The sequence below is a fragment of the Camellia sinensis genome, chromosome 8, assembly GCF_055761805.1.
Source record: "Camellia sinensis isolate YWXY chromosome 8, ASM5576180v1, whole genome shotgun sequence".
Taxonomy (NCBI): Eukaryota; Viridiplantae; Streptophyta; class Magnoliopsida; order Ericales; family Theaceae; genus Camellia; species Camellia sinensis.
The window spans coordinates 156606392-156630941 of record NC_138968.1 but is presented as its reverse complement, the minus strand read 5'-3'; the positions used below and the strand labels follow the sequence as shown (position 1 = coordinate 156630941).

General features: G+C 34.4%; 1 protein-coding gene, 1 long non-coding RNA gene and 1 other non-coding gene across 8 annotated transcripts; 1 reads left to right on the top strand and 2 right to left on the bottom strand.

Moving 5' to 3' along the window:
• Positions 1-660: 660 nt before the first annotated feature.
• TRNAT-UGU (transfer RNA threonine (anticodon UGU)) lies at positions 661-732 on the bottom strand. Its single transcript has one exon. It is a non-coding gene; the product is annotated as a tRNA-Thr (tRNA).
• Positions 733-3152: 2420 nt separating this feature from the next.
• On the top strand, positions 3153-14295 carry LOC114266620 (syntaxin-132). Of its 2 annotated transcripts, none has more exons than XM_028207545.2 (13): positions 3153-3300; positions 4179-4292; positions 4646-4702; positions 6854-6902; positions 7245-7333; positions 7437-7510; positions 7597-7639; positions 7710-7770; positions 7924-7949; positions 8043-8120; positions 9200-9280; positions 9355-9420; positions 9995-10460. In XM_028207545.2, the coding sequence occupies exons 1-13, from the start codon at positions 3283-3285 to the stop codon at positions 10166-10168; spliced, it is 930 nt and encodes a 309-aa protein (XP_028063346.1). In that variant the 5' UTR covers positions 3153-3282; the 3' UTR covers positions 10169-10460. The 2 variants fall into 2 exon arrangements, with proteins under 2 accessions (XP_028063346.1, XP_028063347.1); XM_028207546.2 differs by lacking the exon at positions 9995-10460 and adding an exon at positions 13876-14295 and having other exon boundaries at positions 3154-3300.
• Positions 13455-23293, bottom strand: LOC114266622 (uncharacterized). 5 transcript variants are annotated; one of them, XR_014338509.1, is made up of 5 exons: positions 23129-23293; positions 20266-20411; positions 16150-16264; positions 14290-14608; positions 13455-13658 (listed from the first exon to the last, which is right to left on the bottom strand). It is a non-coding gene; the product is annotated as an uncharacterized LOC114266622 (long non-coding RNA). The 5 variants fall into 5 exon arrangements; XR_003630698.2 differs by lacking the exon at positions 13455-13658 and adding an exon at positions 16559-16636 and having other exon boundaries at positions 14252-14608; XR_014338512.1 differs by lacking the exon at positions 13455-13658 and having other exon boundaries at positions 14252-16035.
• Positions 23294-24550: the final 1257 nt, after the last annotated feature.

Genomic DNA, 24550 nt, shown 5'->3' with positions numbered 1-24550 from the left:
AGTGCGATTCTTCAATGTTTTTGTGATGTTTGCAGAGCTTATAACATGGGCATATAAAAAGGGTTTGCTAATTGACATGTAGATTTTTTTAAATTGTTTTGATTGAGATCAAGGGTCACTATAGAGATTGTTTTACGGCGATATGGAAGAATTGTATAGTATTGTTATTGTTCTGCATAGTGTATTATCTAAAAGTGATGGTGAAAGGAATGTTCACGTGGACAAAGTAGAGGAAATTGTTTTTGTTTTTGATTTATATTCTATAGATAGAGTGTTTGTTTAGCAAAGTGTAGAATAATAATACTTAATAAGATGGGCATACACTACAACGACTATTAGTATGTCATGCACCAAAAGACAACAATTTAATTCCTCTGTTGCTGCCCATTTTACGCGGATTAGTCTCTGATTTCATATTTAGTTTCCATCTAATTCTCTTATTTTCCATGTTTTTGTGTATTGTTTGTGTGCTCGATGTACTAATTCAAGCATAAGATATCTAAAGAGTATACCTCCTTTTCCAGGATTTAAGGTTAAGTGTATGTGCTAATTCTATTATTTCCATGTTTTGCTTGTGTGATTGATACACTAATTGAAGTATAACTAGGTATAAGATATCAAAAAATTAGAAAAAGAATTTTAAAAAAAGAAATAAAAATTTGCCCCCATGCAGGATCGAACTACAGACCTTCAGTTTACAAGACTGACGCTCTACCACTGAGCTATAGGGGCTTGTTTGATCGTCATTCTATTTGTTTACTTAAATAAATATTTAAAATATTATATTTATTTTTCTAAACATTGTTTGCCTATCTGTATAAATATACATAAACTAAGCTCTTATCTCTGACTCTTGAATCTAACGAGTGTTAATAAATGGAAGCTTCCAACTTGTTTGTGAAATTAAGCTATAAGTTTTTTTTTTTTTTTAATCAGTAATTTACAATTTTAAGGAGAACAATTATAGTCTATCAACACATATCTATTAGCCTATTATGATTGTGAAATTAAGTTATAATTCAATGTGAAACTTTGATTTTTATTTTGTTAGAACACAATACAAAATTCAGTAAGATCCAATTACGTACGGAAGCCTTTCTCAAAAATCAATTTTTTATTTTTTATCTTTTGATTAATTACACTTTTTACCCTCTAATTTCTACCTAAAATTTACTTTAGATCTTCTAATTGTAATAATTAAATTATCATATTTTAATTTGTATTTCAATGTGACTTCCCATCATTCACTGTTAAAAATTTAAACCGAAAATACTAATGTAAGGGCTAAGTGAACATTTTTATGAGTATTAAAGAAATATTTTTATGACAAAGTAGAAGGACGTAGCTATGCTTTGAACAATGATGTCAATTGACACCACTGAATTTCAAATTTTTGATAGAGTATATGTAAAAAATTATAAGTATTTACAAATTGAACCTAGTGGGTCTAAATAAAATAAATTAATTTTTAAATTTTTACAAATTAACCCCAGTAGGGAAAAACAAAATCAAACTTTATTCAGAAATTTAGGCTTCTAGAAACAAACCAAATGTTTGTTTATTCCTCTTGGAGACTGGACATCGACTTTTGGTTCTCTTCACTGACTATTGCTTTGGTTGTCTCTTATTCTCACGTTACTTCTTCCTTCATTCTTTTTCTCTCTGATGTCCCAATATTTTGTTTTTACTTGTAATTTCACTAATTTGGGTTACTTTTGTTAATGTGATTTGAGAATATATGAAATTTACAGAGTACTATGTGAATGTTAATGTTGACAGATTGTGTAAAACTAAAAATATGATATAGGATATTGATGATACTTTGTTAAATGACTCTGCTAAAGAAAATTTCTGATTACACCATTGACAAAGTATACTCTTCATCTTTCTACTTACAATTAAATTTCATATTGAGTTATCATGTTTCAACTTTTATGGGATGATGAAAGAATGAAATTGAAACATAAGTTATAATTCAATAATTTAATTATTAGAATTAAAAAAGTGAGGGACAAAAAGCAAAAGTAAAAAGGTGAAATATATAATTTATCCCTTTTTTCATACCAAAAAATCTGATAACAGGTCATTCCCTCTATCTTAGTACAATAATGATTCATCCCCATTTTCTCCCCACCCCCTTTGACCCCCTCTCTCTCTCATTGGTTACATTTTCTTTTTCTTTTTCTTTTTTTTCCTGCTCCTCCAATCACCACCCGCCATGTGGCAAAGGGGGTGAGGGGGTGACCCCCAAAAGGGGTCCCAAGCATTATTCATCTTAGTAATTAAGACTTACTAATTAAGGTCGAAATTAAAGGCATAATTGATGTAATTGAAACATAGTTGCTAAAAACAAATGTGGTGTTTGCTTTGTTGGTAACGCGTTGAAGTTTAGTATACATAGGGCATGTGCTGTCTGTCTCCTGGCGTTTCTCGCCCTCTACGGCTCACATTGTCGCCGGCCCAAACATCTCCGAAATATATCATATTTAATTAGAAAACATATAATATATATATTTTATAATTAAATAAAAAATGATATAATTTCATATTTTTTAAATTATAATTAAAAAATAAATTATAATCAAACACAAGATCTCATGAATTATAATTAACGAAAAAAATTAACCATAATTAAAAAAATGGCATAATCATAATTACGGTGGTGTATATTACAAATTTCCGATTTAATCATAATTATGGTGTATATGATACATCTGTAAAAGAGTGTATACACTAAAAAATTAATCAGAATTAAAAAAATTAATATTATCATAACTAGGGGTTATGGACGTATATAGTACGAAGGGTGTTTATTAAAATTTTTCTATTTAGGCTTCGTTTGGGAACAAACTTTTTTAGTCATTTTTTGACTTTTTAATTAAAATGTGATGTAAAAAAATTAGTATATTTGTAATGACTTTTTGACTAAAAAGTCACTTGTCAAATGAGACCTTAATTATGTATTAAAATATATATGTTATTTTTATCTTTAGTTTTGATTAATTTTTTTTAATTATAACAATATTTTAAAATATTTGATTATGATTATTTTGCATTTGATTTTTTTTTTATTATAAATCAAAAAATATAAAGTTACGTTTTTTTTTTTTTTTTTTTTCCCCTATAATTAAAAGGTGTACCTTTTACTATACTATTATTTTAACGGCAAACCCAAATTGTTGTTCCTGAGCTCCTTTTTGTTTTTGCCCCAACAACGTATCGCCATCGTCGCTCTCTCTCTCTCTCTAAAATTCAGTCTCTCTCTAGAGTGATTCGATCAAGATGAACGACTTGCTCACGGTATACTTGATTATCCCTTTTATTCTGTATATAGATTATAGATTTCGCTTTGACTGTTACTGTCGATGCGATGACTGTTTGTATTAGTGCTTGATTAGTACGATTTGAACCTACTACTTAATTGAATTTCAATTTTAGTCTGATTTAGTGATGAATATGTTCGGCAAATTCTCGCAAGTATGTTGAATTGGTGTTGACTCAGATTGAATTTGGTACTGTTAGGTTGATTATTATTATTATTATTATCCAGTTTTTTTATGATATTTGTGGCAATTGAACACGCTGTTTGGATCTCAGATTTGTGAAACCAAACTGAAAAAGGAAAAAAAGGGATTTTTGACAAATTTCAGTAATTTTCTTGCCATTTTCCTAATCAAACGCAAAAAAGAAGGGAAATGCTTTTACTTGTAATTAAAGGGTCTTTTAACAGAAAACATAGTTTTGAATCTTATGTTATCTGTTATTATGTTTGCAAATAGTGATCTTAACTTAGCCATTTAGTTGTATTAAATTTTTTTTAAGTTGAAGTTTTTTACTTTGTGCCCTATATACTCAAGTTTTGAAACTTGTAAGATTGAAATTACAATTTTATTTTTTGTTCCTTGATTTTTCATCTGTAAAGAGAAGAAGAATCTGCGTGAATACAATTGATTTGATGCGAATGCTTTGTTTACATAATTTGATTGTTCATTCCAAGACAACCCAACAATTTAGTTGTTTTCCTACTTTAATCTCTTCAGATGAACTTGGTTGGTTTAAGTGCTCTCCTTGAAGGTTCTCTATAGTATTCTATGGTAGTTTAATTGTTCGTGATTTTTAGTTCTTCTAACTCACTTGGTGAAGACTATTCAAGTTCGTATAACTATGTACTGTTTCAGGATTCATTTGTTGGTGATGCCAAAGATCATCCTTCCAGAGATGCAGATATCGAGATGGGTGCTCGAGTCCCTAGGAGTAATTCAGATTTGGGAATGGAAGCTTTCAATAAGCAGGTACATGATACATCCCACGCAAATTATTTTTTAAAGGATTTTGTTAACGATCTCCCTAAGTGCACTTGTTAACGAGCTTAAGAGAGTGTTCTGTAAAGAATGTACTAGCATTTTAAGTTTTGTTAACCAATGCCCTTAGGACACTCATTAACAAAACCCTGTAAAATCCTTGTTATGAATAGGAAGCACCATCCCATTTTGCAATGTTGGACTTTGTGTGTATGTTGTGGATAAAGGGTTAGGATGAAACTTGAAGGGACAGGAATCACAAAAGAACTATAGTTTTTTTGTCAATTAATCTTTTGCTTCCTGATTACTTCTTATTGTTTTGTTTCATTTTGACTGTGTTGCAGATACAAGATGTTGAGAAACAAGTAGACAAGCTGTCTGGGTTGCTTACAAAACTTAAGGTATGAACTGGACAGTTCTCCTTTTAATGTTGCATCCTGACATTAAGTATTTTTCTTTAGCGATGGGTTGTGGTATTTGTGATATCTCATTGAATTGGTTTTTCGTGAGTTAATGGAGCATATGTGCTGTGGTTCTAAGGAAGCAAGCAATTAGTTTTCATTTATGTCTTGATCAGTCTCTGTGCCTTCAATATTATGCATTGCCTTAGCTATTAATTATTACTTTGTTGAAGGAGAAGACATTAGAAATATGTTCTTTAGTTATTTCATGCTTTATCTCTTGATAGGTCCTGTTAGAATTAAATTTCAGTCCTGGTATAAGGTTGTCATGCTTCATAAGAACAAGCATTGAACTGGAAAAGGGACCAGCATAAGGTTCCCTGCTTCAGCTGTCCCCTTCAGTAACCTGACGCTCAATGTTAAAAACAGGAAAAGGAAGGCAGCCTCAACTTATGCTTAGTGCACTCAAATAGTGGATAACCTTATGTGTCTGTTTACCTTATAAGCATATATTGTTTGCAGTTTGTCGAACCACAAGACTTTAGTTTCAACTCTTCATCACCTGCAAATGTGAGCATATGTTGAGTAGCTCGACTCATATCTCTCTCCCTACTTTCAGAGGGATGGATTTTTCAAGTAAGAGAGTGTTCATCATATCCCTTTGAGTTACGGACCTCATCCTTCTCATGTACTTGTGTCATCCCAGATCAAAATTTTCATGGATTTTCAAGCAAGTCAAATAATCTTGTCAAGTAGCGGTGCATGTCTTCTGTTTTATTTCTCTCCATCCTGTCAAGTATAGCAGAATCATCAAAACTTCCTTACTTCTTGTTGTAGATAGTAGAGGAAGAAGGTTAGCTTGCAATAGATGAAAAGTTAACTTTCTTTATTGTTTAACTTACCTTGATGGCTATCCATGGAACCCTGAAAGACTTGCTTCTTTCTTTCCACCAAATCTACAGAATCAGTGATATATTGGAAGGATTTGTTCTTCTTCTTGTAGGTGTAGGCTTTATTCTTTTTCTGAAATTTTGCTAATTGTTGCAAAACTTAACTGTTTGCAACTGCAGTTGGCCAATCAATACCCTTGCAACTTGACTCTGATACCAAAATTGATAGCAGACAGCTCTAAGAGGAAACTGTAATATCATATATGATGGCCACTGAAGGCAAGTGATAAAGGAAGGAAATTGATAATGAAGAAAAACAAGGGTTTAAGAGTGTAAAAGAGAGTAGCAATTGCAAAAGTGATATTTTTTCCCCCCACCATGCTATTACGAATCCATTTGAATACACGGGACTTCATTTCTAGGTTTGTGAAACTTTCTAGGATGTATAATTTCTAAGAACTAAAGAACCATATAGGATTCAGTTTATTATTATTATAAAGTAATAGTACCTAAAAGCTTTTAATGTGTCATTTTGTGCAACCCAGTCCTTACTTGGATCAAAAGTATAAATTATAAGAAAAAATTGAAACATTGAAAACAACTCTTGTGAGTCTAATTACATGCATGTAAGATGCTCAACCTTGATGCTTTATTCATAGAATTATTACTTCAATTTTTTTGTATCTCATTTTTTTTTATCTCAAAAATTGATTATAAAGTGGGATATTAGTTTCCCCTTTTATTATTATTATTATTATTATTATTTTGGGTACGAAAGCAATATGAAAAAAAAGAAGAAGAAGAAAAACTAGAAGCACGCAGAAGCAAGAGCTATTGTTATCCTGCAGGGACTAGGAGACCTGTAGATATGCTGTTTATTGTAGCTTTCTGGTTCATACGTCAGTGAAATTCTTCCTTACTTTACTGGTGTTTTGTCTTATTGTTGTTGTAGTGTTGCATGAATCAAGAATAAGATCTTCATTATCTCTCTTCTTAACAAACAAAAAGAAGACCTTCAATTCTCTTAAACCTTGCTGATCTTGATTTCCGCATTTGTTATCATTCATACCGTAGCAGTTGTAGTACAAGTACCTAATTTTGTGTACAACTGGATTTTAAGAAAATTAAGTTCTCTAAGCATGGGTTATATGCTTATTCATGCTTTTGCATGAACCAAATGATGCAATATTAGTTTTTCTCTTTCTGGAAATCATACTTTAATTTAACTTTAGAAACTCAAAATGTGAGCCCTTGCCTGCAGGATGCTAATGAGGAGTCAAAGTCTGTTACAAAAGCTTCATCCATGAAAGGTCAAATCCTTGTTTTATTTCTTTCAGTCTTATGCTGAAATGTTTTAGTTGCAAGGTGATTATCACGCACTTGTATCTCATTGTCACATTCTATGTGCATCAGTGGCATGCTGAGTAACGCAGTTTAGATTATCTTAGCTAGTTATGTAGTGATATTTGCCTAGTCACATGCCCCCTTTTTTTTTTTTTTCTTTTTCTTTTGGTCTTGTGGTGATATGCAAGAAAACCAAGTTTTATCCTTTTCAGCAACTGGTTGACAAAATTTTAGGTTTAGTTAGCTAACTGCTCATATTTGCTGTAGTTCTTCGTCTGCAACAATCTGATCTGATTTCTCATTTTCAGCAATCAAAAAGCGAATGGAGAAAGATGTTGATGAAGTGGGAAAGATTGCACGAAATGTCAAAGCAAAACTAGAAGCAATAAGCAAAGATGTATTTCTTAATTCCTTTATTTTTATGGCTATCAAAATGTTATCTGATGGTAGTTGTGGCCTGGTATGGCAGTGTGTACTGATTCCCTCTTCTTTCTCTTTAGAACTTAGCCAATCGACAAAAACCTGGATGTGGAAAGGGAACAGGTGTTGATCGATCAAGGACAAATATGACAAAGTGTGTTTCTTCTGCAGCATATGAATTTCAGATTATTGCACATTTGTTGTTTTAGAATCATATTTAATTATTTTCTTGAAACGCAGTGCCTTGACAAAAAAGTTCAGGGACCTAATGATTGAATTTCAGGTATATTTGGATATATATTCATTTTGGTAGTTGCTTTCTTTTCATTCACTAACTGAATTTCCTTGATCAGACTCTGAGACAAAGGATCCAAGATGAATACCGTGAGGTCGTGGAGCGAAGGGTCATAACAGGTCTGAATATTGCTGTCTGCATATAAACAAAAATTACGGTTAAAATTTGAAGTTGGAATGATGTCTTTCGTAATCATTTTGCGTGTTGCTGGCTGATCTTGTTTTTATTGGCTATGTTTCACTTTGTGTTTTAATTTTGAGATGACTGAGCAGTCACAGGAACCAGACCAGATGAAGAGGTGAGCCAAAATAATGAGATCAATATTTGGGCTGTAATGGTGAAATGGAACTATGGATGTTATCCTAACTGAAATTTTTTTTGACTGTATCAGACAATCGACCACCTGATAGAAACCGGTAACAGTGAACAAATATTCCAGAACGCTATTCAAGAAATGGGAAGAGGGCAGGTACTACCTTTTCTACTTATACCATATTTCCCATACTACATGTGTTTCTGGTTGTGAACAAGTCTCGTGAACTAAATTGTAGCTAGTCACTAGTTTAATTATCTTTTTATGTATGTGTTTTGTCTAATACATCCGGCTACAGATAATTTCAACTTAATTTGATCCTCCTTCTATGTCTGGTTGACTGTTGAGTTGTGTCTTGTGTGTTTAATACTTGAATAAGATTCTGAATTTTGCCCATGGAGTGAGATTAGTGGAAGTTGGTCTTCTATTTACAAAAGGTTTGGGTTGGGACCTGTAGATTCCTAAAATTATTTGTTTTCTGGTTGATGACGTATGGAGTGAAATAAGAACACGGTGCCATATAGCCTTGGGTCTCGTTTTCTTGATGTTAGAGGAAGTAAAATTTTGGATATCAATTAAATAGGTATCTGGGAATAGTTTTTGACTTCATCTGATACAAGAATCTGTTCTAGTATTACCCTTATTGGAACTTTCTATAATACTTTTGGCTAATAATCTGTGTTTTGGGATCTTTTAGGAGCTAAAACTAATTTACTTCTGTTTTCCATGCATCTATATGGGTTCTTGAAGTCACTATCGTTCAAAAAATCTCGATATACCCTTGAACATCAGTCTCAGATGGATGCTAAAAATGTATACTACAGTCACAGACACAAGCATACATGCATACTATTGCATACACATGCACACACAGAAACGCACTCAACTACAGCATTTAACTATTCATGTGTAACTTCTTTTCTTTTTCCCTAATGTCTCTCTCTTGTTATTTTCATTTTTTTCTTTTTCAGAGTTGCCTATATTTTTCTCAATATTGTTCAAGATAACAATCTTTAGGTTGTCCAGCAAGTAGCATTTTCGCTTTAAAATTTAACTAAGTTATTATGGTTCAACAAGATTAGTAATTGGTCAATTAGAGTTACTTGTATTGCTTTCAGTAGTGTTCAAGATAAAACTCTAGCTCAATGTAGGGTGGATCCTCTTCTTCTTTCTTTTTTTTGGGGGGGGGTTTAATTCTCAAGGCGTCCAATGCATGTGAACATGGTTGGTTGCAGGTGCTGAATACCGTGGAAGAAATTCAGGAGAGACATGATGCTGTGAAGGAACTAGAGAAAAAGCTTCTTGACTTGCATCAGGTATAGCTGAATAAACCTATGTTTGGTCTTCCCAATATTACCACCTACTTGTTTAACATGATTGTATGTTTCAGATTTACCTTGATATGGCGGTTTTGGTTGAGGCTCAAGGGGACATATTAGATAACATTGAAAGCCAGGTATGCTTTTGCTCTGATTCTTTGCATGTTCTCTCTTTGCAAATGCATTGTTAATAAGGTTTTAAATAATAGTGGCGGTGACTGTTACGGTAGCGGTAGCATTGACATGGTTGTAGGGTGTAACGGCCATAGCATAACGATGGTGACAACTAGAATCATGAATTTTTTCATTCTTCTCACAACTTTAGAAAAACATATTGATACACATGTTTTTATTTTAGATTCAAATTTAGTGAGGTTCAAAATGATTTTTAATATTTTTGTTTAGTTTTAATACATGATCCAATATATATACTAATTTATATATATATATATATTTTTGATCAGTACTAATTTTTGTATTAGTCATAAGTTAATATGGAGATTTTTCCTATTGTTGCGGCCGTTACGGTTATGAATTTTTGTCACACCGCTATAGCGGCCGTAACGGGCGGCGGTAACACCACAATTGTTACATAATGACGTTACGTAATAGTTGCGGCCGCTTTTTAAAACCTTGATTGTGAGAGAGGATGTGTTTTGCTTTGTCTATCGTGTGTGTGTGTGTGTGTGTGTTAATGGAGGGCTTGTTCAGGTTTCGAATGCAGTCGATCATGTCCAGTCAGGTACAACTGCACTTCAGAATGCAAAGAAACTTCAGAGGAATTCCCGAAAATGGATGTGCATTGCCATTATAATTCTCTTAGTAATAGTAGGAGTCATAGTTCTCGGTGTCCTCAAACCTTGGAATAGTAAAAAGGGAGCTTGAGTCTGTCCCGTTGGGGTTCATTTGTTGTGAATGTAGTAGTAATGGTCTTGAGTTGATTGGAAAATAATTTATAATTATGTCTCTGCATGTGTGTGTATGTGCATTCTTCCTGTTTTGGTGTGGCCTTTCCATTGCAATTCTTGGTCTATGTATTCCTTTTTTTAAAATTTATTTATTTGACTCTTAGTGGTCTGTGTAAAGTTCGTGTTTTGGTGGTTGAGGATTTGGACTGCAAATACAGTGATGTCTTATTGACAGAGGGTTTCTGAATCGATTGCTTGATTTTGATTTTGATTTTGATTTTGATTTTGATTTGATTTAATGTGATCTTTGCCGCTGATCCTATAGTAACTGTACGGATTTGCTTTTGGGCTTGTTGGTTGTGTTTTTGTTTGCTAGTGTCATTTTTTAGAAGAAAAAAAACTGGTTCATTTGTTTTTCTACCAAAAAAAAAGAGAGAGAGAGAGAAATGAGGTCCAGTTTTTTTTGTTTTCCTTTTATTTTTTCAAAATGAAGCCAAAAATTGTGATACTTTTCTATTACATTTTTATTTACATATATATGTATGTATATTTTTGCTACAAACACCACATTTTGTAGAACTTTTTCTCTAATTTGTCGTATGGCTGTGTTTGTTTGGCCTGTATTCGATGTTACATTTCCCCCTCCAGAAATAGCTGCTAAGAACTTGAACATGAATCTCTAATTCAGGAACTTAGGCCCTATTTGGTCATGTTTTGGTTTCTTTATTTATTTGTTACTATTATTTGTATTTTTGAAAAACAAAAATAATGAAAGAGCTACAGAACACCATCGTTTTAATTTTTGTGCAAATTTTAGAAGTAGTTTTTTGCTATTTCTTCAGGGGGGTTTATTTTATTTTAATATATATATATATATATATATAATTTTGAAGATAGCTCGCCTGACAAATTTTGTGTTTCTTACAAAATTAAAGTAGAAAACGAAACATAAACAGATACTTGCTTCTATTTTTTATTTTTTATTTTTTATTTTTTATTTTTCTTACCTTGAAATGTAACGCATGTGGTTTCACACATCATTTGACACAACCACTTCTCTAGTAAACACACTATAAATATATACTTGTAAACGAGGCTGTTAAAGTATACTTGTCCCCTTGATCTCACCTTGGACGAAGGTGAGCTAGTGGTTACCCCATTCTACTTTGTTCAAACACTTGTGCTATGTTTGGAGAAGTTAAACTTCTTTCTCTTTCATTTCCCTTTTCATTGATAAATCCACGATTTCAGACCTTCCCTTAGATTGGACCATTTTGGGCTGTACGACTGTCTTTCCATGGATTGCTAAACCATCTCACTCTATCTTATTTGGTATAATAATAATGTTTGAGAGTTTTAATTTAAGAGCTCTAACAGTGGGTCACATGATGATGATGTAATGTTTTAGTTTACTTTTCTTTTTTGGAAAATGGTTGAGACCATCCACTGCCTTGTGCTTTTTTTCTTCGTCTTTTTTTTTTTTTTTTTAAGCGTGTCAACTCACTAATGGTGCTTTAGAGCATCACTTTTAGTGGTATATATCATTGCCCTTTTTTTTTTCTTTTTTTTCTTTTTTTTGGATTAGACACTTCACTAGAGCTCATGTTAAAGTTATAATATCAGAGCTCTCTATTATATTATTTTAAACATGTCAAACTATTTAGGTCTATTTTGACAATTAAAAAAAAAACGTATTGGCCGATTAACTTATTTAAGTCATATCACTTTTCTACTTTTTTTTTTTTTAATCATTTTTTTTTTTTTTTTACAAAAAGCCAAAACAAGCTAAAAAGTTAATTTTTTTCCTACTTCCAAAAATAGCTAGGGAAAATTGAAGTGATTTTACTTTTTGATTATCAATTTTTAACTTACAAGAAATTACACCAAACTAGTCCTGTTGTTTGAACTTTTACTTATAGCTTATGAGGCAAACAGGTTTTTTTTTTTTTTTAAGTTTTATTTATTTATTTATTTATTTATTTATTTTGTTGAGGAAAGGCAAATAGTATAAATAAACTTAAATAAAGAAAGAATATTTGGTACCATTTGGTGAAGTTTTAAAATTATGATTTGAGTGTAAAAAATTTGTTTAGTTATGAGCTTTCAAAAGAGTTTTGAATTGAGTTTGAAATTTTTCATGTAACATATGATATTTGATTCAAAAATTTACAACTCATAATCAAACACATAATTCAAAATTCTATTCAAAACTCATAAAAAATTTAAATAAAATTCCAAAATTATATTTTTATTTACCTAATACTGTTCCGCTCATCCGGCCGAAGGACTGGAAGGATGACTGGATAGACGTATTTGCAAAAGTGAATATCGAATTAATTTTTAAAAACTGTAACCAAACATCTACCTCAAACCAAGCGGTGAAATAAACTTTGCAAAGCTCTGCCAAACAAAGCCTTTGATTTTCTAAAAATCATAAAAAATAATAATAAAAATAAAAAAAATAAAAGCACTCGTTTTTGTTTTTCGATTATCATGGTTTTCAATTTTCATTATAAGCTCTCTTTGATTCTCAAAAACAAAAAGAAAATCAATGAAAGATGCTCACCAAATGGTTTCCCTTAGCATACTTTTTATTCCCTTTGGCTTAATTACACTTCTGGTCCCTCTATTACACTTCTGGTCCCTTACAGTTTCACTTTAACTTTTATGATTTCAATTTAAAACCCATACTTCTAATTTTATTACAATGTGATATTCAAAAGAAAACAATAAATACAATTGGTTTGGTTTAGGTGTCGTTTGGTTTTGACTTTTTTAATTGACTTCTTAACTTTTTAAATTTTTTTAATCTGAGACTTTTTTAGTCATTTAGGTCTCATTTGAGAACAGGCTAATTTAATAATTTTTTGACTATTTAACTAAAATATGAAATAAAGAAAACTAGTATATTTAAAATGATTTTTTAACTTTTTACGAAAAGATGTACAAAAAATAAAGAGAATATAAAATCTTTAACTTTTTGACATAGATTGTTAACTTTTTGATTTTTTTAATAACTTTTTAACTAAATGAGCTCGTTCTCAAACAAAGCCTTAGTATTCTTGTTTGGCTTTTTTAACTTTTTGACTTTAGAATGACAAAATTGCCCTCAGTATAAAATGATGTTTTTTTAACTTTTTATTTGTATATGTGATAGTTTAGTACTTTTGTAACTTTTGTCTTTTTGTGATTTTGTAACTTTTTTTTTGTCTTTTATGATTATATAATCCACAATGAAAACCAAACGATAATGATCCCTATAATTTTCAATATGGCTCTCTAGTTTTGCATATTGTTTTTTCCATTCCAAATTTTAACAATAAGTAATGGAGAAATCACATTACAGCAAAAAATTTAAGTGCAAAGTTTAAATTGTTCAAATTAAAATTACGAAAACTAAAATGAAGCTTTGCTTGAATTATAGAGACTAACGGCGTAATTTACCCAATCCCATTTCTTCTTTCTTCCTGAGAACCAAATGGTGTATTAGAAAAACATGTTATAAAAAAAGAAAATAAAAACTGCTTAAAGAAATAATCATCAATGATAAGAACCCTAATTTATCAAAAGAACTCCACTGCCAGGAAGTTAGATTACTGCATACTATTGTTGGGACTCTTTGGATTAAATTGAATTTCAGAGATTAATCAACAATCAGTTCTTTCTTTTCTCCCTCTGTTGTAGGTAACAAATGCAGTGGAACATGTGAACACGGGCACAAACGCCCTCCACACTGCCAGAGCCTTGCAGAAGAGATCAAGAAAATGCATGATAATTGCCATATTCTTGGTCCTGATTATTGCAGGCATTATTGTACTTTCTATTCTGAAGCCATGGAAAAAGAAGTAATCAACTGAGAACACAAAAACAATGGTGAATTTATTTTTATTCACCCTCGATTTTTTGCTGCCCACCATCCAAAATACCTACAAGCCATTCTTAAGCAATCATCACAAGTAGCAGTTTTGATCCACCATGTTCCCTCTTATTTATTTTCTCACTTAATCGTTTCCGATTCCAATGCTTTGTTTTGTTTTTCTGTTTTGCAAACAATAATAAATGATGGAAATGAATGAATGTGATGATTTGAATCCTTACCTTACACTTGCCAGAGATGTATTCAATCATTTTAATGTACAGTTTTCATTGAACAACCATAAATCTATTAGCTGATTTCAGGACCGTATAAGCAGCAACAGTACAGCAATGAGGTTGAGTTGATGAACAGTTGATTTGGGGGGTAAGAACAGATCTCTCTTCAAACCTGCAAGTTGTGCAGATTGATAAACAATAGTACAACATTGCAATACCTGAGTAGTGCCATTTGCAAGTGTAATTGCCTTTTACTTAACATCTTCTGCCTGATTCAAGTGATCCAGCATCGGTTGCAACTTTGCAAGCCTAAATAAGTGTCATCCTAAATGTGCATCACAATCCAAAGGTTCGTATTTCTGAAAAGAGCATCTAACATCATGTTTCTTTGTTTGCCCTATAATCTGATCTGCTCCAAATAGGTAGCTTTTGATTGTTATAAGATTGTCCCCCAGAAGTAACTTGAGTTAAGTTGCTCATGGTTAAATCCATATAATATTTATACTTAATATACATTTACAAATTGATATTGCTACACAAAGTAGTTATAACCACAGCATTACGTAAACTGAAACAGCATTGATAGAGAAACCACATGGAAATTCTCCCAATCTTATTTCAAAAATGGTGTATCAATCATATAACCACTAAAATGTTCATAACCATGATTTTGCATAAAATTTATTCAGATGCTTGGATGTGGAGGATGATCGTGATGAGAGAAATAAGAGCACTGGTCCAACACAATCCATCTCTTCACCAGGTTGTTGCTTTAAAAGCAGGTCACCTTTATATTATAACCAATTTCATCATACCAATCAATTTTGGCTCCATCAAAACATTCAACATTCACATCCACTCAACTGGCAATCTTGTTCTAATTATTGTAACTAAGAGTTATAGACCTTTCCCTTCACATTCATCATTGTCTAGAAAAACTGCTTTGAGAATATTATTAAGGCCGTGGCCTTTTTGTGTTAGGGCTGTGGCCCTCTTCGTCTTCTCCCTCTTCATAAAACTTTTGATCTTCTCCTTGGATCAATTTTCCATACATTCTGGCTTTGGGACCAATTAAATAGTTGAACGGATTTCTTAACAACCATTCAGCATCAACTGATGCATCCTCAATTTGGTTTGTAAGTCTTCCTAAGAGAATCTAGGTTTGACAATAGGCAACCTTCCTCTTCACACCCCTGGAACAGTCCAGCACCCCACAAGTTTCTATCCGTGTCCTTTACAACTTCAGTAATCAACTAAGAAATTTCATCTACAGGATGCTAATTTGGCACATTATAGTTCAATCGTATGACAAAAATATGATGTAACATTTTTTAGCTTTGGCGATTGACATTGAAATTCCAAACTTTTTGGAATTCTAGTAGATGCCATCCCAAGAACATTGCTTTAAGTTGAATTTCCTGACATGGATTTTGCAAATTACGGTACTGAGGAAGAGCTCAATAGAGCCATCCAATGAATGCTAAGTTTTTTCATTTCTTCCTCGTGCTTTTTTTCAGCTAAAGAATAGCATTTATCCACTGATGTGCATTTTCTAACAATCTTTTGCCAATTTATCAAGTGTGTAAACTTAGTGTTTCTCCTCGTGTAAACTTTATTCTTTTAGAAGACCAACAAGCTTAAAAGTCTACAAAATCCCTTAGTTCTCAAGTTTATTGCCATGATTTCATTCATATGCACTACACAGCAGTTGTATAACAGCGGTAGCAAGTGTATGGGTTTAGTTCTTGTTGTCTGTCAAGGAGAAGAAAAATAAAGAGACTTGCATCAAATTCAGACAAAAAAAGAGCCAGTAAGTCATACAATATAAATGTTTGAGAAATAAATATGTCTGCCCATCTGACTTACCTTTACAGTTTCAGATTGAGTGGATTCACATGTTCAAGAGCTGCAGGCATAAAGGTAGGAGTTTTCACCCCAACCCCATGCATCACTTCACTAAAATTGCAGATATCCGAAATAGCTGCCACATATAAAACAAACAAGCACAAATTTAACCTAAAAAGAAATGAAAAATAAACAAAACAACAGCATCCAACTACATTAAAAGGTAACAACTATCCAATTTCTATGTCTCAAGCAAGGCTAAAAAGTAATTTAGAGCATAGTTGCACCATCTCAAGTGTGAAGCAAGTGTTTTTATAATTTCCTAGATGCCCCGAGGTACCAAACTCACCATCTGTTGCATCTATCAATCATCTTACTAAGCATTCATCCATAAACGGAGATAACATATTAAATATTGCCAAGCTTAAACCTTAGATTCCATCTCAATGCCCAACCATGGATGCTAAAATCTTTATATCGTAGCTACTGAAAAGGCTCTGCAGAATTACTGTATAACATATATCCAGAGTTTAGATTTAAAAAAAGAAAAAGAAAAAGAAAAATATAGGAGTAGACAGATAAATTTACATTACTTATTCAAACAAGAACATATATCGCAAGGTATCACATCCTGTTAAAACCTATCACCTACTTCATCCACTAAACCTAACCCACTACACCACTACCACCTCACCTACTCCACTAAACCCACTACACCACTACCACCTCCACTTCACCTACTCCACCTACCACCTACTACCACCTACTCTTCTATATATAGGAATCATTGTAGCATTCAATAATTCAACAATTACAAACATCAATCAATAATACAATTCTCTTTTTCTCTTTATACATTAAATTTCTACATGGTATCACAGCAAGGTTAAGCACTTAGTATTTTTCGCTTCACCGGCGGGCGGCAACCTCGCCTTGGCCGTCCGCCGGACCTCAACCTAATCTGCTAAAATTTTTCTACACATACCTTGAAATTTCCTTTCTGAGTGCACTATTGTTCAGTCGCCGGAGACCACCACCGCTTGCACGTCGATGTCCCTTTGCCAAAGCTCCGTCGCGACACCGGCCTTCCTTGCGTCTGGTTTCAATCCCCTGCTATTCCAAGCCACAAAATAGGGCACGACTTTTGAGGGCTCGATATCTATATCCATGTATATCTTTTGGACAGTCTATATACACACTCATACAGTGTCTTCTACACCGGTAACATGGTACAAGGGCCCAACCCTTCTTGATGCCCTCGACATGATTACAGAGCCCAAGAGGCCATCAGACAAGCCTCTTCGTCTCCCACTTCAGGATGTCTACAAGATTGGCGGTATTGGTAATTTGGCCCACTTTTTTGATCAACACCAGCATATAGTTTCAAAGAGATAACTATATTATATAATTTTTTCTATTTTAAAATATTTTTCCACCGTCCAAACCTTTTTTTTATCTTATATATATAAAAAATTGGATGAAACTCACGTGGGTGCTACTTTTTCTTTTTCTTCTTTCCACAGCCCAACTTTTCCTTGAACCTCAATTTTTTATTATTAAAAATAAAAAAATAAAAAAAAATTCATTCCATCTAATTTTTCTGCTCAGTCTTGTACCTTCAAGCCATTCGGATTTGCACAATACACTCATTTTATTTCTATCGGGATTTCGCCCTGATCACAATTTTACACCAAAAAAAAAAAAAAAAAAAAAAAACAACAAACCCAAACAACCACATCCACAGGCGGGATTTTTCTTCTCTACTCTACCGCCGGTCTCTTCTTCTTGCCTCCGTCCTGAGCGGCCCTTGCCGGTGCTGCCTCCGTGTTTTCCACGCTGCCCAGCACGTTCACTCCCCCATACTCCTCCACTGCAGCATATGGCGGACCTCCAAATCGGAACATCACGGTGGCCTTCCGCTTCAGCTCCTTATTTTCCGCCTTTAGCACACTTATCTCTGCTCGCGCATCCTTATACATGCGCTGGAGCAGAGCCAGTTGGGCGTTTAACTGCTGCACCTCATTTGTCCTACTCTGCAGCCGGTGCGACAAGTTTGTGACCGCAGTCATGGTTTCCACACATGACTTCAATGTATACTGATTGGCCTCAATATCCGTTTGCACTGCCATTTTTTGCTCCACCGACCGCATCGGAAAGTTCAACGGAGCAAAACCAGAGGTGTTTGGTTGAGGTTCACGGGCCACCGCACCTGTTATCTCTCCTGTTGACTCGTTGAGGTCGGGAAAGAGAGTGAGCAGACCACGGGAAGATGAGGCCATGTTCTGGGTAGCTGAACGGGAAGAAGAGGCCATGTTTTTTGGGTTGCTGAGTGTTTCCGAGAAGGGTTGGATACAGAGTATTTACAGATTGTTTCAGAATGACAAATTCAGAGGTTTCAGTCTGGTTTGGTTTCCTCCGCCTCCGCATTGGTTTATATTGACACTGACGACGCGGCCGACACGCCACTCTGTCGCTCACGTGCCTCGCCGCGTCTCCGGCTCACCTTTTGATGGCTTGACGCTTTCTGTCGAGCACGACTTTTGATGAAGTGGGCGCGCCTTTTGAGGGCGCAACTTTTGATGGCACGCCTTTTTATAGATTGGGCACGCATTTTGATGGCACATTTTTTTATGGATTGGGCACGCCTTTTGATGGCACGCCTTTTTGAAAAATTAGGCACACCTTTTGAGGGTGCGACTTTTTAAGGGTCCGACAAGACTCTGTAAACTGTCCCGACATTGATTCCGGTTAGCTCCTTCATGGGTCCGACAAGACTCTGTAAACTGTCCCGACATTGATTCCGGTTAGCTCCTTCATGGGTCCGACAAGACTCTGTAAACTGTCCCGACATTGATTCCGGTTAGCTCCTTCATGAGTCCGACAAGACTCTGTAAACTGTCCCTACATTGATTCCGGTTAGCTCCTTTATGGGTCCGACAAGACTCTGTAAACTGTCCCGACATTGATTCCGGTTAGTTTCTACAAGGGTCCAGCAAGACTCCGTAAACTGTCTTCTACAACGGTCCGACATGACCCCATAAACTGTCTTCTACATCGGTCCGACACGAGCCAGTGTCTTCTACATCGGTCTTCTACAACGGTCTGACACGACCATACAGTGTCTCCTATCCTCTTTTATTTTTTATGTATTTTCTTGTTTTGTTACTCTCTCCAAACTCAAGTTGGTTAGTTCCTATCCCCCTTAAGTTTGCGGGGGGCTGTTAAAACCTATCACCTACTTCATCCACTAAACCTAACCCACTACACCACTACCACCTCACCTACTCCACTAAACCCACTACACCACTACCACCTCCACTTCACCTACTCCACCTACCACCTACTACCACCTGCTCTTCTATATATAGGAATCATTGTAGCATTCAATAATTCAACAATTACAAACATCAATCAATAATACAATTCTCTTTTTCTCTTTATACATTAAATTTCTACACATCCATACCAAGTCTTATAAACCAAAGTCAGTTGGTGTGATAAATATAAAGGAATCAAAAGATATTCGGCCGAATAAGAGCACAAATGTGTGCATTTTCATAATAAAATTAATTAAGGTTATTCTCTTACAAGATAAGAGTGCTAAGATTCATGTGGTAAAATTTCCCTTCAACAATGAAGTACATATAACCCCCCATGGTCTGTGCATTCAAAAGGTGTATCACTCCTTTCTACATGTGTGTGTGTGTGTGTGTGTGTGTGTGTGTTGAGAGAGAGAGAGAGAGAGAGAGAAGGAAGGAGAAGGCATGTTTCACCCCAAATTCTAGTTAACTTGTCAGATTCCTTTAGACAAATATTTATAATATTAGCATAATACCTTATAGTTCTGTTACAGAGCAGAACAACCAATAGACCAGATACAAACTATTGGATACTGTTACAAAATCTTGGGATTGTTGCCGTATGCTGAATGGGAATGATATATTGGTATGTCAAATAATCAAAAAAGGGGTGGTACTGAAGCAGTACACATAATAGCGGTGGCATTTTTGGAACATAGAAAGGTAGTTCTAAAAGCAAGAGCTGTTCCCTTTCTTTTTTTGTCCCCTTATTTTTGATGGGAAACTAACGAAAATACGGAGCGCAAGTACTATTAAAATTCACAAGTTGTCCAATTACCTGGGGGATCTTTTTGCATTTGTCATATCAAAATTAATCACGTTCAGAGGCACACAAGTTCAGGAGTTGATACAATACAACTATTGAATTTTGCCCATGCGCCTGCAACCTATGTTGAAACTGGAAAGTTTCAGTAAGACAGCAACCTACCAGAAAAGGGGGAAAAAAAGGTTTTAAAAACATAAGATTCGGACAGCTAAACTCCTGCTTCAGTTCAGATGTTTTATGAATAAGTCCGTTCTATAATTAAACAATTTCAAGTAAATATTGAGATACATCACACAACTTTATTCATTAAGCAAAATATTTGCAGGTTGTGAGCCTTGTGAGTTGATACTTCCACATCAGAAGAATACAGATCATAAGCTCAACAAAGAAACATACACAGCATACAAGCAAAAAGCATTTTTCTTCTCCACTTTTTTTTTTCCCTCATTTAACAAGTGGGGAACTAACAAATTGTAGCTCTGGAAAATTAGACACTGGATTATTACTATTTAATTATAAGCATATAGGAGATGCAGTTGTACCAAGATCCTCTTCCAACCGCCCAATTTACATAATAATATTCTTTTGTATTTAATTTAATAAAAAGAGTGTCAAAAAATAGTTCAAAAAATCAAGGAGATAAAACAATTCAGAAGGGGAAATATCTTACAAGTATATAGAATTTGATTTACAATCCAAAACAACAAAAGGCAATGAAAAAGAAAAACATGGAATTGTCCCCATTTTCTGTGCGATGAATTCTAAAAATTATGACAGCAAATAACAAGCAAACATAGTATGTAACCAAGATAAGCATATCAATTAAGTCACTGAAAAAATTAAAATAAATAAAGACCACGACTAGTGAGCCATGAAGAAGCTAATTATAAATAAAGAAAGTTATGAAGAGATCCTTTAGCATAGAGCATCATGATTTGAAGTATGTTCCTACTAGTCTCCTAGATCTGCCTTCCATGCAACACCAAGGAAACAAGGTTTAGATAAACTGATTCTTGGGTCAGATTCACCACTTTATTTTCTAATTCATGGCATCTTTAACATGTTAATATGTGAACGAATGTGGCTGCTTCGTGAACGTAAGTTAACAGTACAGAAGGCCAAACTGAACTTAATTCCTTGTTCATCTTTAGATGTATAAAACTTGCCTATACAGTCATATTTATCCAAAAATTAAGATCTCCAACTTGGTGACCTACATTGGATTACCAATTCAACCTTATGTTTGTTCCTCAAATCAAGCCCACAAACTTGATGTATTGTCCATTTAACACTTCTTACCCCGACCCCTCTCTTGCACGAAGTAAGCGCCAAATTCTTGTTAATAATAAAGAATTCAAGTTTAGTCCTTTCTCCTCCCTCTCACAAAGTAGTTAAGCTACCAATCAAAAGAACAAAACTAGCACACCTCATACAATCAAATTTCATAATGTATTTATAATCTCCCTTACTCGGAAACCAACTTAAATTTGAGCAGCACCACGTCAGGAAATGTGCAGCCACCTCTTGAATTTTCAAAATTGAAAATAACCTATATTGGAATTTAGAGAGAGATCCATGTTAACAATGGACACTTTTACGACAGCCACCAGGCGAATTCTAAAACGACAAAAACTAAAGTTGGAATATAAATAGAGCCCCTGGTCAACAATCCCGTCAGTTAGATGCACTCCTTCAACCGTCCCTAGCATGAACACAAATTTTGACATACATATAGAGCACAAAGGTATAATCTTTACTTCCACAGATTCACTGATAATTCAACCAGTCATCCTTGCAAACAAACACAAAAGAATGCATGTCATCATCATAATTCCCCATTTCTTTTTTGTGTTTTTTTTCTGATAAGCATCATAATGCTCCCATTCTCTTATTTTACGCCTCTAAGTCCATCTCCAATCCTTCATCAGATTTTTCATCAAATTTAAATTTGATGAAAAATGCATTAAAACATCAAACCGATATCAAACGAAGGGAGAGTTAGTTTTTTCATCAAATCAACGGACTTTATCCTTTCATCAAATTTTGTTGGTGACCGTTGGGCCAGACTTCCTCCCGGACAACCAGCCTTTCTTTATCTAAACATCAACTTTAACCCATGGACGCCCACCCAGACATCCTCCCGGACAACCGGCTTGTAATAAGATTTGATGAAAATTTTAAATTTATCATTGGAGTGAATGATATCAAATCAAACTTTTCATCAAATTTGATAAAAAATTTGATTACTCATTTTTTTCATCAAAATTGAGTAAAAATTTGGGTTAAAAGATACCAAACATTCCAACACTAAATTTTCAATTTGCATCAAATCACCGGTCAACTGGGAGAATGTCCAGGCGGTCGACCGGCTAGTGTAATATTTTCATCAAATTCATCCCACAACCGGCTGTCTAGGAGGACATCCAGAAGAACGTCCAGTCTAACGGGTCACCTATAAATTTGATAAAAGGTTAAACGCTCCCTTCATTTGATGGAAAAAGTATCACGTCATTCATATGATACCAAACTGATGAAACACAACGAGTACCGTTTTTATCAGTTTTTTATCAAATTTAAATTTGATGAAAGATCTAATGAAGGATTAGAGATGGTCTAACCTAGCCATAAAATCATCCGATTCATTGTTCTCTCAAATAACATAAATCAGCTTCACATAATCTATTCTCCAAGAGAGCTTTTGAACTATTGAATTATTCTACAACTACAAAATAAGTGTATATAGCATGAGAAATACAAGTATACAACACAAAAACTACTCAATATCATATGATCTATGCTTCTGTAAATGCGAAACTTGATAAATTCAAAAATTAAAACACAAGTGAATAGTGATTTCAGAGCTGAGACTGCCTACCTTCAAGTGCTTTCGGTGGAGATCTATCTTTTGCAGTTGAGAAGATATATATACATATATATATATATAATGTATAAACCCTAATTTTCGAGAAAAGGAGACCTGTATTCGATCGAGAGAGAGAGAGAGAGAGGGCATGGGTATCATCCTATAATTATTATTGCTATTTTTAAAAGGAAGAAAGCGATAGTTATCACTAACGTCCCCGTTTGTTTCCGGACCCCACCATAGGCCACGTTTGGAAACCTCCTTTTTAGTTAAAAGATCAAAAAAATTATTAAATTAGTCAAAAAGTTAAAAATTTTATTTTCTTTCTATTTTTTGCATATTTTTTCATAAAAAGTCAAAAAATCATCCCAAACATACTAGTTTTTTTTAGCTCATATTTTAACCAAATAGCTAAAAAATTACTAAATTAACTTATTCCCAAACGACGCCTTATTTGTTCTTTGTGGTTTTTTGGGTAAATTTATTAAAAAATAGAAAATGGGAGTTTTTTTGATAAATCCATTTTCTAAGAGGTTTATTCCATCCAACCCATATTCTTTTTTACTATTCCATTAGGTCCAATTTGAGATAAGAAGACCAAAATACCCTTTTCATCTACTTCTGTTCCATTTAGTTCACATTATTTTTTTATATTTCAATAAGTCCTATGGGTAACATAATTACCAAAATACCCTTAATGTGAATGTTCACACCGTCAACGTAAATGTTCATATCGTCAATGTGTAGGGGCCCGGCCCATGTCGATCATCGTGGGTGCCCAAAAAAATTCGAGTCAACAGGCCAAAAAAATAGGCCCGGCTCGGCCTGTTGATAATATGAATATTCACATTGACAAGTTAACATTCACATTGATAGGAGTGTAAAATTGGCCTGCGGCCCGTGGGCGGCCTGAAACCAGCCCGCCGCCCGGGACGGGCCCAGACCGGCCCGTTCACAATGTGAATATTCACATTGACATATTAACATTAACAATAACATTGACAAGAGTGTAAAATTGGCCCATGACCCGTGGGCAGCCCGAAGCCCGGGCCCGGGCCCGGGTCGAGCCCGGCCCGGCCCGGCCCGGCCCGTTGACAATATGAATATTCACATTGATATGTTAACATTCACATTGATAGGAGCGTAAAATTAGCCCGCGGCCTGTGGCCGGCCCGAAACCCGCCCGCGACTCGTGGGCTGCCCTGGGCGGGCCCGGCCCGACCCGTTGATAATGTGAATATTCACATTGACATGTTAACATTTACATTGATAAAAGTATAAAATTAGCCCGCGCCCCGTGGCTGCTCGAAACTAGCCCACGGCCCGTGGGCGGCCCGGGGTGGGCCCGGCCCGGCCTGTTGACAATGTGAATAATCACATTGACATGTTAACATTCACATTGATAAGAGTATAAAATTGACTCGCGTCCCATGG